General features: G+C 39.0%; 1 protein-coding gene across 3 annotated transcripts in view; it reads right to left on the bottom strand.

Moving 5' to 3' along the window:
* AP1S2 (adaptor related protein complex 1 subunit sigma 2) overlaps positions 1–12,954 on the bottom strand; it is a 30,316-nt gene extending 17,362 nt beyond the window's left edge. For 2 of the 3 annotated variants that reach the window (XM_081327053.1, XM_081327052.1), the window contains exons 1-4: positions 12,559–12,954; positions 6,715–6,893; positions 1,791–1,899; positions 192–329 (exon numbers count right to left, since the gene is read on the bottom strand). In XM_081327053.1, the coding sequence (XP_081183179.1) occupies positions 192–329; positions 1,791–1,899; positions 6,715–6,893 (426 nt within the window). In that variant the 5' untranslated portion in view covers positions 12,559–12,954. The remainder of the gene's footprint in view (positions 1–191; positions 330–1,790; positions 1,900–6,714; positions 6,894–12,558) is intronic. The other variant, XM_081327054.1, reaches the window with a different exon arrangement.
* Positions 12,955–14,717: the final 1,763 nt, after the last annotated feature.

Raw genomic sequence — 14,717 nt, 5'->3', positions numbered from 1 at the left:
TAAGTTGAACAGAGAAGTGGCTAAATCCATATGAATACAATTGTGTAGCAGCATAAAATATATAAAAAATAAAAGCATTATGTGGTAGAGGTTATTAAAAGCTTTTTGGCAACTTGGAAGAAATGGAAAAAAATAATGTGTATCAGCCCAGCATGCTGGTGTGCTTTAACAAACAAACAAAAATTGTATACCTCTTGTAATAGATCTGCCTGTTCAATGGCTTTAAGAACATTTTTCTTGGAGGTCTCTTGAACTTCTCCTCCCAAGAGGAATTCATCCAAAATAAAATAAGCCTTCTCAAAATTAAAGATGATATCAAGTTCACAGACCTACAAAATATTAAAAAAGAAAGAAGATGCAATGCCCAAACAGGAGTTCTCTGCAACAATCTATGGAATGTTTCCCTTCCAGAAGTATGGATGAGCACCACTCTGGCAACACTGTTGGCATTTTGTAAACTAGCCAAAGTATTTTGTCTCTGTACATTCAGTCCTTAATTAGCTTATTTATGGCTCATTGATTAGCAATTTGTTTTTAATACATTAGTTTATTTATTGATTACATCTATTTGATATTTACTAATGTTAATATCTTAATGCTAATATTCCATTTTTAATTTGACTATTAACCTGATCAGCATCTGCAGAATCTTGGGTAGCCTACAGTGCTACATAAATTAATTTTTGTATTATCAATTTTGGACAAAATAAAGGGAGAAAATAATGAATATATGAGTAAACTAGCATTTTAAAGACAACATGCAGAATAACTATGAACTAGTCCTCTTTGCAAAAAAATGTCCTTTATTCCTTTAATCATCTTTAGCCACAAGACATAATGAAAAGCGTTCATGGGGTTATTACTGTGCTCGCAAGCTCCATGGCCATCTAACTTTAAAAAAAAATAAATTAAAAAGTTAAATAAAGAGTTGCAAAGCAAGGCACCAGTCTGTAACAAATTTGCACTTATCTCTTTGAATACAGAGTTTCCTAGAGGTAAAGCATTGGAGATTTGGAGGGAGCTACTGGGTACCAAAAAGGGACGCGGTGGCTCAGTGGATTAGGACGCTGAGCTTGTCGATCAGAAGGTCGGCATTTTGGTGGGTCAAATCCTGAGTGCCGCGTTAACAGAGTGAGCACCTGTTACTCGTCCCAGCTTCTGCCAACCTAGCAGTTCGAAAGCACGTAAAAATGCAAGTAGAAAAATAGGGACCACTACGGTGGGAAGGTAACAGCGTTCCATGCGCCTTTGGCATCTAGTTATGCCGGCCACATGACCACGGAGATGTCCTTGGACAAGCGCTGGCTCTTCGTCTTTGAAACAGAGATGAGCACTGGCCCCTAGAGTCGGAAACGACTAGCACACATGTCCGGGGGAACCTTTACCTTTTACTGGGTACCAATTTAAATTGGTAAATTGGTGTTATGTAATTGGTCATATTCATTTTGATGACATTTTGTCAATAGGCTATTTATTTCAATGTACACAATGCATATTTTCAAATTTGAAAATGTTAATTTTCTGCCATTAAAATATAGAAAAATATCTCATCCCTACAACAGTGATTTCCCTGAAGAAGAATTCAGAATAGTATTTTCTCTGGTTTCCTCCTCTCCCACCAGGTAACCACTACTTTTTATACTGTTTTATGGAATCCTGATTTTATTGATGAGCTTTATTCAAGTGTCAGAGAAAAAAATCTTTCTGCTACTTCTCTTTTCCACTGAAAACCAATGAAACTACCTCTGAGATTTTCAAAAAATAGGAAAAAAATACAGGGAATAACTTACACTTCCAAAATATTTATCAAGTAATTCTACATAACGATGAATTATTTCCAAGGTTATTAACTCATTATCCTGATCTTCAATGGCACAGCAGAAATAGAGGCTTGCATATCTGTAAGACACATATTTAATTTAGCAGGGACATGACAGACTTTTGCAGTTTTAACTATGTTCAATAACAGTTTAACAAAAATGTCCAATCTTTAAAATAAAATTAAAATGTCACAATTGCAGAAATTGACAATAAAACATTAGATTTAGTATTTAAAAGTAAACCTAAGGTAACTGTGAACTAACAAAATTAGTAAAAATGCTTTTAAAATCCCCTTTCTTCATTTTCTTTAAATATTGGTTGCGAAGTATGGTTGTTCAGAACAAGACTGTTGAAAAGCTTCTGATCTCTTCTAGAGAGGTGTTTTTATTCAAATCATAATTTAAATTATCAGATCACCTTTTTGTGAGATAAGACAGTAATACAAAGCTGATTAATAAATACATCTTACAAAAGGGTGTGTGCCCAACAATTGATGGCCAAATGAAAACAATAAAAGACAGAAAAACACATTAATCAATTTACAGTTCAGTACAACTTTCTGTTTCTACTTATAACCCAAACTACAAAAAAAGGAGGTTTAGATGGTCAAAGCCAGAAGAAACAAAGGGAAGGGTAGTTATGACATCAAGAAAAGCAGCCATAAAAGTGTGGCATTAAAAACCATTTCTAAAAATTTCAAACTGCATGAAAAATTGTCTTTAGCACATGGTGTGTAAATAACTTGACTCATGTAAACATTGAGTTATGTAACTCAATGTTTACATGCATTATTTAGTCTTTCTGAAATAGAATGTTACATAAATTGGGAAGAGTCTACGTATCGATACGGAAGTACACTTTTTCCCCCCCTCACAGTGATGTATACATTGCAGCCTTATTAAAACAGCCCTTCAGGATACAGTTAGGTATTTTACATAATTAATTCTCACATTATGTTCCACTGACTATTTGATTATTACACTGTTTTGGGATCTATGAAACACTTTGACCATCACTGAAAAAATATAAATCATTGAGTTCTTTATTTCACATGAAAATATATGGCTACAGCATGGCAATAAACAAAAAAAAATTGCTATTCTGTTTTCAAAATGCATCCATTCTTTGATTGAACAAGAAAATAAGGTATTTATAATTTAATAAACAATTCTTAAACATTATGCTTGAATTCTTTGGGAAAATTGCCACAAAACATCTTTGATTACAGTTTTCTTTTCAACACCACTCCAGGTGGTCACTTTAGCAATCTCAATTTAAATGTAAGTGGCACACATATCAGGATCCAATCTCCCATGTAACTCTTAAAGCACCATTATGTTTAATGCTCATTAAAAAACTAAGGTAATGAATAGGATACTTCAATAGAAGTTTATACTTATATTGAATACAGCGTTAATAAATTAACTTGCACAAAAGTTGTTACAAGAAATGATGTCAGGTACTAAGATTTGGGAGCAGTTTCAAAATTCAAATCATACAGAATTGGTGTCAGACAAATTTTCAGTTAAAGATATAAATACACTATTACAATGGCAATCTATGAAAAACGTATGTTTAGTACAGAAAATTTCTATCATAGTTTGCACTTTCTTTAAAACCAGTGTTCCTGATACATGCTGTTCCTGTGCAGTTATTTTGTGGTAGTGAGATGACTCAGTAGGGTTCATATCACAAAATGCAAAACTCAAACTGAACTTTATTTCCATTTTCACATTCACAAATTGAATTTAAACTTAAAAAATAGAAAACTATTACATTATTCACGCTATAGTCTTCATTGATATCTAATGTGCAAAAGAATAATTTCCTCCGTTTTTGGTGGACTTTCTATATTTGATGAAATTAGATTCTAGCTTGAAGTAAATTTTTAAACCACAGCGAATAAACATCTTTTGAAACCTGTATGGCAGCTGAATACAGAACTATTTTATATAGTGCAGTGTACCAGTGTGCTAAGAACCTGAAAAGGTGGGAGATCTATCTATCTATCTATCTATCTATCTATCTATCTATCTATCTATCTATCTATCTATCTATCTATCTATCTATCGCATACAAACGCACACACATACAAAATAATTGCATATTTTTGACTTCCGGTGGCGGCGCGGCGCCGGAGACAGCCCTTTCGGGCTGCCCGCGGCTCAGCTGTGTTATTTCCACCCGAAACAGCGCCGATCAGCTGTTCGGGTGGATTTGAAGCCCCCTCCTCGGGAGAAGAGGAGGGGGTGAGCCCCCAGGTAGGGGTTGAGTTCTCCAGGGCCGCCTGAGCTTAAAGCTTGGGCGGCTGAAGGATCGAACTCCCCCGTAGCCTGGGTTGCTCCCAGCTGGTCAGCGCCTCTGCTCTGTGATTTCTGGAGCGGAGCCAGGCGTTTGCGACCACCCCTGCCAGAAGGAAAGACTATGGAATAAAAGGAGCAGGCAGAGCGGTACAGGAGGAAAAGGTGAAGAGGACTTTTATTGCTGCTTTCTAGCTTAATGGATTTTATAAATTTAAAAGTGAAAGTGCGTAGTAAGTGAAAGTAAAGATGGCGGCTAAACCTCCTCCAAAAGCTCTTTGGAGTACTGGAACTTCTCCGGTGCAACAGTCATCATTGCAAGCGTTGCTTCTTCCTGATGTATTGACACCGAAGGATTTCCAAGATGCTCTTGGAAAATATGCCCAGGTAATTCTGGAAGCAATGGGTGAAAAATTTGCAAAGATGGAGGAGAAGTTGGAGAAACTGGAGGAGAGAATAGAAGAGAGGATGGAAGAGAAGTTCAGAGTGATGAAGGTAGACATTTTGTCTTCAGTGTATAGAGTGGCTGAATGTGTGGAAGATTTGGATGAAAAAGTGGAAGATTTGACTCAAAAAAATGCCATATTAGAAGCAAAAGTACTGGAAAATGAAGATTTAAGAGACAAAATGGACAAAGAATTGAGTCTTGCTCAATATTACCAGATGCAGTATGCTGTTAGAATCAGAGGTTTAAAAGAGAATATTAGGGAAGATCTAAAGCAGCTGATTTCTGAGGCTCTGGAAGTAGTATTGAGTCAGTCAGCATCTGAAATAAAGGGAGGCATGGATAAAGTGTTTCGTGTGAATTCATGGATTGCCAGACAGAGAAAGCTACCTAGAGATGTGGTGGTTTATTTTGTAAAGAGGGAAATTAGAGACGAAGTTATTCAAGCTGCTTATGGTACTAAAGTCGTGATTGCTGATCAAGAAGTTTTGGTTCTAAAAGAAATTCCTCCAAAGATTTTAAGAAGGAAGGATTTTACATTTTTAGTGCAAGAGCTCAAGCAATGAGATATAAGGTTCAGATGGGAGATTCCAGTTGGGTTGATGGTGATGTATGAAGGTAAAAGGTACCGTTTGACCACTGTGATGCAGGCGCGTGATTTTACAATAACGTTTTAAAAGCAACCCCACTATCACTTCTGGAAGCTGCAAAGGGATCTGGAGAAGGAGAACACCAAGAGGCTGAAGATGGACAGACAGAGGAGAATGGTGCTGGAGGAGATCAAGCTACAACTTCTTTGGATGATTCTAGAGAGCAGAGGGTGACGTGTGCTGCTTTAAAACGATCAAAAAATAAAATAAAAGAACAAGATCAGCAGAAGTCTATGGAATTTCCAAAATGTACTTACAGCCAAGTAGTGGGAGGAGCACGGCCTAAAAAAGATAGTCTTGTTTAAGCAGTGGTCCAAGAGCTTTGGGATGATATGCATGGCAACTAAATTTTTAACTTGGAACGTTAATGGACTAAATTCACCACAGAAGAGGAAGAAAGTTTTTTAATATTTAAAACAATTCAAGATAGATGTTATATGGTTGCAAGAAACGCATATTAGGGTTGTGGACCAAAAGTATTTATCGAACTCAAGGTTGGGCACGCAATTTGTTGCTTCAGCAATGAATAAGAAAAATGGAGTGGTTGTTTATCTTAAAAGTGCTTTAACAGCGGACTTAATTGAAGCAGATAAGCATGGAAGATATGTTATGATAGAGTTGCTGCTAGTAGGTAAAAAGATGCTTTTAGTTGGATTATATGCTCCTAATTAACAACAAGTTGACTTTTTTAGTTTATTTCATACAAAGCTTACCCAGTTGGATTATAAAATTTTTATTTTTATGGGGGGTTGGAATGGTGTTTTGGATGTTCAGATGGACAAGGCTGGAGCTTTTAAGCGCGTCCCAAGTCATGCTAGACTGCCTAAATCCTTTTTTGAAATGAAGGATGACTTGGAACTGCGAGATATTTGGTGTGAAAGACATTCGTATGAAAAGGATTATACCTTTTTTTTTTCTGACAGACATCAATCTTTTTTTCAGGATCGATTTCATTTTGTGGACTAATGACTTTTTTTTAAGGATTAAGAAGGTGAAGATATGTGCAAGAACTATTTCTGATCATAGCCCAGTTTGGCTAGAGATTTATAAGGAGAATAAGGAGAATTTTTTTTTTGTTTTGTGTTTTTTTTATATATTCTATATTAATAGTGTTTGTAGTTATCCTATGTGAGCTAGAGAGTGATAGATTTTAGAGTCTATGGTTGTTAGCATATGGTTGTTTATGATTCTTTTTTTCTTTTTTATACCTTGTACTTAGCTCTGGGAAGTCGGGGGGGGGTGGGGAGGGGGGGAGGGGTAAGGAGGGAGGGATAGGGGAGGGGTAGGGGGGACTGTCAAAGATAAAATGTATGATAAAACTTTTCAATAAAAAAAAATAATTGCATATTTTTAGTATATTTTAAAATGTATAACTAGCACTTTAGGCATGAATTAAATAAAAAACATTTTCTGTAATAAGGAAATAAAACACTTGTTTTTCTGATCTCATTTACTTTTTCTCAGATGTGTTCATTTTATGGTTATAAGGCAATACAACCTTTTGTAGACAATCTTCAGATCTCTCCATTCCAAGAAACTGCACATTTTCGGTTTACGGGCTAAGACTGTTTGAACAAGTTCTCTTGTGATTTTCTTCTTTTCTTTGTCAGATAATGGGACATACCATTTTTGAAGTCTCAGTTTTCCCTGGCGACTAAAAAGCAACATGAACTGCATCTGTTGAATTAAATAAAATATTTCGTTAGCCTTTCTGACACATTGTATAATATGTCTAAGCCAATTTTCTTGCACCATTTTTCTTCAATTAAACATTAAAACACTACACTTCTCAAATTTTGTAGTGCATACTGTAATAATGCCTGCTCCAATCCAATATCCTTCAGGTGGCAGAGCCACCATTCTCAATCTTAAATCAACAGTAGCACATTATACTACAAGTTCAGTAGGTTCAAAACTATAGGATATGCCGCTATATTTTATATCAAGTATATATAATGAATATCACAGTAATAAGTATTCAAAAATTATTAACTAGATAGTTTTATAAGTGCAAAGGAACTTTAATTATTCTAAATTACTACCTGATTATTCTTTTTCATGTTTGCCAGTGCAGTTTTATATTGCTGGAATTTATTCTTTAATGTTAGAAAGTTTTTCTGCTAGAAGAATCTATCATTTCATGAGTCATTTCAGTAGAAAATTATCTATTTTGATGCCAGCACATTATAGCACAATTATGGGACACATATTCAGTCCTTGATACTTTTTTAAAATAGTAACTATTGCTTAATGAAACAATGAGTTTTATTTCCTTCGCTACCCTACCCTATAAATAGCCTATTGTAAAAGAGCTATTCTGAGAAGGCAATTATTTTTCTATAAAAAGATGACCCAAATACAGAAATTGAAACTGAAATTAGTAGGTGAGGAAGCACTATAGATAATGCTCAGCCACATTAAGCCACTATTATTAAGATAACAATGATCAGTCACAGAATAAGCTAAAATTGTAATTCAAGTCTTTCTTGCAATGAAGAGAGATTACTGTATGGCATATTTTCAACACTGAAGAAAAAAATATTGTTTAGAAAAAGTCCTTCCTCTAAAATAGTTACTTTTATTATAATTAATCATATCCCTATAGCCTGTTTTTGTGAGGCTTAGTTATGATCATTCAATATTGTTTCCCCTTACTTTACTCTGCAAATCATGGCTTTAATCAAAATAATAATCTGTATATTAAAACAAAACTCCCTAGGACATATTTTGTTTCCCTTTTTAATAAGATTAGGAAACTGGAGAAAACTATAAGTAGTAAGCATCCAAGCTCCCAATGGTTTACTTCAGGGCTCTTCAACCCGTGGTACACGTACCACCAATGGTAACTTAGCACCTGACTGGTGGTACACAAGCCCTAGCTAATTGGAGTGGTGGAGGGAACCAGTTAAAGCAGAGCCACACAGATCTGGAGATCAGCTGGAGCTGCAGAGCTTTGCACAATCCCCAGGATCTGCCACGTGGCGACACAGAAATTGGAGCTTCCGGTGCACCCAGAAGAGAAAAGGAGGAGGATGGAGAGAAGAGGCTTTTCTTAGTGAAGCAGTGAGGAGACAGAATGACCAGCCTGTTTTCGGAGTAACAGCGAGCAAGGAAGGGTAAGTGAGCAAGTGGCATGACTTGGGGGGAAGGGCTAGCAAGCGAACGGCTCCTGCCCAGCCACCCAGAAGCGTGGGTCAGCTGTAGCCCAGCGCTGATCCTGGGGCTTCACTTAGCAAGCAGCATGTTTTCCAGAAGCGCAAGGGAGCTGGGCAGGAGCCCAGGATCAGCATCTGCAGCTACAGCTGAGCCCCACTTCTGTGGAGCCACCCAGAAGCACAGGTCAGCTGTAGCTACTCTCCTGCACAGCCACTTGCTAGTGCTTCGCTGGAAAACATGCTGCTTGCTAATTTAGCATAAGTGCAGATCAGCTGGAGCCCGGCGCTGATCCTGGCGTTTCCGCTAAATTAGCAAGCAGTGTGTTTTCCAGCGAAGCGCAAGCGAGCGGGGCAGGAGCTCTCCTCTCCCTCTGTGTGTGCAGAGGCAGGTTTGGCATGCTGCCGGTTCGCCTCAGCCAGCCGCTCCACATGGTGAGGAAAATGCGCCGCTGCCTGCCAAAACCAGGCTTTTCAAGCCATGGCCACCAGCAGCACAGCCACCAGCCACACTGGCAACCTGTCCCCCTCCCCTTGTCCCTTCCTGGGCATGGAGGGGGGGAGGAAGGAAGGGACAAATAGGGAGGGGACAATGGAAGGGAGGGAGGAAAGGAAGGAAGGAGGGAAGGGACAATGAGAAGGAGGGAGAGAAGGGAGGGAGGGAAGGGACAAAGGGAAGGGAGGAAAGGACTATGAGGGAAGAACAATGGAAGGGAGGGAAGGAGGGAGGGACAAAGAGGGAGGAAAGGAAAGAAGGAAGGGACAATGGGAGGGAGAAGGAGGGAAGGCGCCCATGCCACCACCCCCTCCAGCAGAGACCCATGGATCCCCCCCACATCCCCACCCGCACCCCGCAACCTGAGTGATGAGCTGGCTAAGCCCCCCTGGCCATTGACTTGTCAAAAAGTTGCAAAAGGTGATCACATGACCCTGGGACACTGTGACCGTCATAAGTATGAATCAGTTGCCAAGCATCCAAATGTAAATCACATGTCCCTGGGGATGCTGCAACAGTCATAAGTGTGAAAAATGGTCAATAACTTTTTTCAGTGCCATTGTAACTTTGAACAGTCACTAAGCAAATTGTTGTAAGTCAAGGACTACCTGTACTTTATCATTTTTTTCCCCTTTTTTTGGTCATCAAGTTTTTGACACCTTGCTGGGCGACTGGTGGTATTGCCTTATTCTAAAAGTGGTACAATGGGTGAAAAGGTTGAAAAGCCCTGGTTTACTTAATCTCCTTTTTGCCTAGGTTGACTTTAAAATTATCTTGCCATCTTGTATCATTAGGGAGAATTTGAAAGAGTATTCATTCCTTTTGAACTGCATAACTCCAATAGTTTTAGAAAAGTTTTAGAAAAATGTTTTATAGATGGCATTTACCATCTGCAAGATTAGCAAAAACATTTTAAAACATGTCTAGTAACCATTGGAAATGTAGGCAAAAGCCAGGTACATACTGTCATCTTTGGTGGACATGCCCTAAAGCAAAAATATTTTGTCAAAAATACACGTGGTTACAGAAAATATTAAGAAAACATGTATATTTTAAGCCTAGAATAGAACAGAATAAAATCTCGAAGGGACCTTGGAGGTCTTCTAGTCAAGCCCCCTGCTCAAGCAGGATAACCTATACCATCTCAGACAGGTAACTGTTTAGTCTCTTCTTAAAAATCTCCAGTGATGGAGCGCCGACAATTTCTGGAGGCACAGTGTTCCGCTGATTAATTGTCCTCACTGTCGGGAAGTTTCTCAATTCCAGGTTCTCTTTTTGATCAATTTCCAACCAGTGTTTCTCGTCTTGCCCTCTGATGCTGTGGTGAATAACGTGACCCCCTCTTCTTTGTGGCAGCCCCTCAGATACTGGAATACTGCTATCATGTCGCCCCTATTTCTTCTTTTCTTTAGACTAGCGAAACCCAAGTCCCGCAGCCGTTCTTCGTATGTTTTAGTCTCCAGGCCTTTAATCATCTTAGTTGCTCTTCTCTTGATTTTTTTCCAAACTCTCAACATATTTTTTGTGATATGGTGACCAAAATTGGCTGCAGTATTCCAGGCATGCTCTTACTAGGCTTTTATAAAGCAGTACTAGTACTTTGTGTGATCTTGATTCTATGCCTATGTTTATACAAACCAGGATTGTATTAGCTTTTATGGTTGCTGCTGCACACTGCTGGTTCAGTCAAGTGATCGTCCATTAGGACTCCAAGGTCCCTCTCACATTTACTGTTTTTAAGCCAGGTCTCGCCCAATCTGTACTTAAACCTTGGTTTTTCCTGCCTAAATGTAAAAATTTGCTTTTCTCCACAATGAAACTCATTCTGCTGGATAGGGCCCATTGTTCAAGTTCGTAAAGATCTATTTACGACTTTGTTTGCTTCTAGTTGTTCACAGATCTGTTTTTTTATTATCTTTTCTAGGATCTTCCCAGGTAGTGATGTTAGACTGGTTGGTCTGTAGTTTCCTGGGTCTGTTTTTTTCCTTCTTGAAGATGGGAACCACATCAGCCCTTTTCCAAACCTCAGGTACTTCCCCGGCTCTCCACGATTTAGGAAAGATGTGGTACAATGGTTTTCATATAACATCAGCTAATCTGTTAGGTCCCGGTGATTTATACTAAGGTCAGATAGGTGTTTTCTTATCATTTTCCTGGCTTATTTTAATTTTTGTTTCTAGTATGTCTTTTGCAGTGGGGTTTTGGGGTATGATGGGCTACAGTTTTTTTGTGTGTGAAGACTGATGCAAAGTATGACTTAAGCAACTCTGCTTTCTCCCTGTTGTCTCTTATTTCCTTGCCATCTTCTCTCTTTAGTGGACCTATAGGTTCCTTAATTTCTTTTGTTGTTAATATGTCGGAAGAAACTTTTTTATTATCCTTAATTTCTGTTGCAAGACTTTGTTCGCTCTGAGCCTTTGCTTTCCTGACTTCATCTGTGCATGTTCTGGCTGTCAGCTGATAATCAGCCTCAGTTATGTGGCCCTCTTTCCATTTTTTTGTATTTGTCCTTTTTGTCTTTCAGTTTGTCAGTGAGATCTTTGTGCAGTCATGCTGGTTTCTTCTTGAATTTCTTGTTTTTCTTTCTCAATGGTATTGTGCTGATCTGGGCTTTTATGATTGCATTTTTCAGGGTTTCCCATGCTTCTTGTGTTGTTTTCCCCGTCAGGATTTTCATCCATAGGATCTTTCCTAGGTTGTCTCCAAGTTTGTTAAAGTCAGCTCTTTTGAAGTTTAAGATATTGGTTGGATTGTTTGCTATTGCTAGTGTTTGCATTATATTAAATTCCAATACACAATATGGTCACTTTCATTTCATTTATCCAAAATTTCTGCAGTTCCATGGAACTTTCTCAGCTGAGTTGCCCGTTTTGCAAAAATAGTGAGGGGGGGGAAAAGGAACAAGAGCCCACCACCATAACTACTCTGTTTTCGTACCATGTTTATATTGCCTCTGTCTGGAGGAAAAATTGTTGATCAAAAGACAAAACAGCTGTACAAGGACTTTATGATGTGTAATATCAGAACAGTACGTTGGGAAACACCGTCATTAGCACTTCTGTTTTATGCAGAAGCTTGCTTAAAAGATGGAGGGAAGAAAAACAGTTCTGCTCACGGGACCCGTCGCTGTTTATTCTAAACGAGATTAGGTAAAGAGATGATTTAATCAACTAACTGCTCCGTTCACACAGCCACTCAGAAAGATACACGTAAGTCCAGCGGCAGGCAGATCCAGCTTAAAGAGGAAGCAGAGTCCACTCTCCAATACTTCGGCTAATGAAAGAATAATCAGGAGGAGACGGTCCTCCCGTTCAACCACCCAGTAAAGCGCACCGAGTACCACGAGAGAGGCGAGGGCAGCGGTGTCACTCCTCCTTCCGCCAACAGCATGACAGGTCACGCGAGTGCCAGAAACGGGGCCCAATCCCTCGAGGCTGGAGCCAGCATTGGCACACGCGCGCGGAGTCCGGCACAATCCCCTCTCGAATTACACCTCCAATTATACGGGGCGATCATTCACGCGCAAACACGCATGGATCCGTACGAGAGACGAGGAGAAGGAGATAGCCCCAGCCGCGCAACTCTCTCAGTCACCCATCCCAGCCAAGACCGCTTTTTTCTTGTAGCTCCACGCGAGTTCGGAGGTGCAGCTTGCCAATCGCCGCACTCTCGGATCAACTTGCCCCATACTTACCGTTATCCCAGAAGCGTTGGGAGGCGCGCGCACGGCTGAGGGAGAGGGAAAAAAAAAGAAAAGAAATCCCCTCAGATCTCGCTTGAGCAGACACAGCCGACAACCTCCCACCCGAACCACTGGGCGAAGAAGAGGGGCTGCTCGCGGCAAGGAGCCCGAGAGGCGGGGCCGAAAGAGAAGGCGCGAGGGAGGGAATACAGCCCAATTCTAACGGTCCAACTTCATTCGCTCTTCCGAACAGAGCCTATCCTGTCGAGAGAAAGAGGAGGAGAAAGATTTCCCTGGGTAGCCAATCCCTGAACAGAAAATGTACGCGATAAGATAGAATGAGTAAGAATCGGCGCTGGTGCTACCCGAAAGATACAGCAGCTTGCAAGGAGGAAGAGCAACCAATCAGAACAAGAAGTAAACGTATATTTTTTTATATAGCCAATCGAAAGACAGCAAGGAGTGACATTAGCCAATCAGAGGCCAAATGGGGGGGGTTCTCTTGTTTTTTTTTACCCATCCGGGCACAAACCGATACATCGATGACTAGACTAAAATGGGCGTGCGCCGTTGCGTTGCTGATAGCGACGTTTCGCTTATTACCTTTAGGCTAGGCTTTCCTAACATGTTGCGACTTTCTTTTGGAATATTGTTACAAAAATAATTACCCAGAATAAATTGGGAGGAGACGAGAAAGCGACTTTGCGTGGCCTATGGCTATCCAACTGTAACATCAGCTGTGCAGGAAAATTATTTTCTGTGTGCAACCAATAATTACATGCAGGAGAATATACAAGACAAATGGCAAGGAAACTAGAAGGTCAGGAAAGCAATTAAGTTTCTACAAACATTAAATAAAGTAATGGTGGACATTCTATTCTAGAAGAGTGTTGTCAATTTCCCCGAGAGCAGGGCAGGCTCAAATGGTTTGTTTATTACTAGGAAATAATTAGTATGAGAAGCACATTTTGTTGTCTGTGAACAACAAAGATGTAGGAAGGACCAGTGACAGGTTGGTTTCAAGTGGTATATGCTGGAAGGCTGAGAATTATTGAGTGGGATATAAAGACTACCCATCTATTTTATTTAAAATACTTATTAGTTATGATGGAATATCCTGACTCTTCAAAAGTCTTGAAATAAGATCCTACTATCAATCTAGTCAGTCTCTCTCTCTCTCTCTCTCTCTCTCTCTCTCTCTCTCTCTCTGTCACACACACAAAAACACACACACTTTTAAAAAAAAGTTTCTACAAAAGTGCAGGCTAGTTTGTGCAGGCTGGAGTAATGTATTCTGTTTATTCTGTATTCATATTCTGTTTCTCGGAGTAGATACATGCATTTGTAACATTAGAAAGATGCCTTAAAATAAATGACTTTTACCAGTACCAGTTCAAAGATACTATGTAATTGTATTTATATAATTTATTCTTTTAATAAGTTTGGATAAGTACTTTAAAAAGATTTTTAAATAGAATTTTCACCTATATTATTGCAAAAAGGAAATAGAAGGCTTCTCTATCACACAAATGAGTGAAATGCAAAGCATGACATGACATATCTGAAAATAAATTGAATTTATTAATTTATTTAAAATAAACTATCAAAAAAGATTTAAATTGCACCAGTTATAGGTCAGAATGGAAATTTAGATAATTATTGATTCATAACAGTCATAAATAGCTTCTTCCCCTGAGAGATAATTTGTTTACCATGTCATATCTGACACGAAGCCTAGATATATTAATAAATATGCTGCTTATTTATTAAGCAATAAATAATTTAAGATATTAGGAAGTACTTAGGATTAAATTTCCAAGGGAATGATTTGAAAAAGTGGTTCATCAGTGTCAACAAAAAGAAAGGTTCTGAGTTTGATTGTTTATACAAGGGCAGTTCGGAAATAAACCTCCATTTGAGCATGTGCAGTAGTTCAGTCGGCAGTGAGGAATGGAAGGAGAAGGTTGTGTTTCAGTTGACTTGTGCGCTAGATCAATTGAAAATGAACCCTGCCATAGAAAATCCCTCCAAATGTGAAGTGCATGCAGTAATACAATTCCTGTGTGCGAAAAAACTTTGGGCAACTGATTCATCACGAACTGTGTAATGTTTACGGACCAAATGTGATGAGTGAATGTGTCACACGTCAATGGTGTCACATGTTTAAAGAT

The sequence above is a fragment of the Vipera berus genome (genome assembly GCF_964194415.1).
Source record: "Vipera berus genome assembly, chromosome: 4".
In the NCBI taxonomy this organism is placed as follows: domain Eukaryota; kingdom Metazoa; phylum Chordata; class Lepidosauria; order Squamata; family Viperidae; genus Vipera; species Vipera berus.
This window is presented reverse-complemented; position numbering and strand designations above follow the sequence as displayed.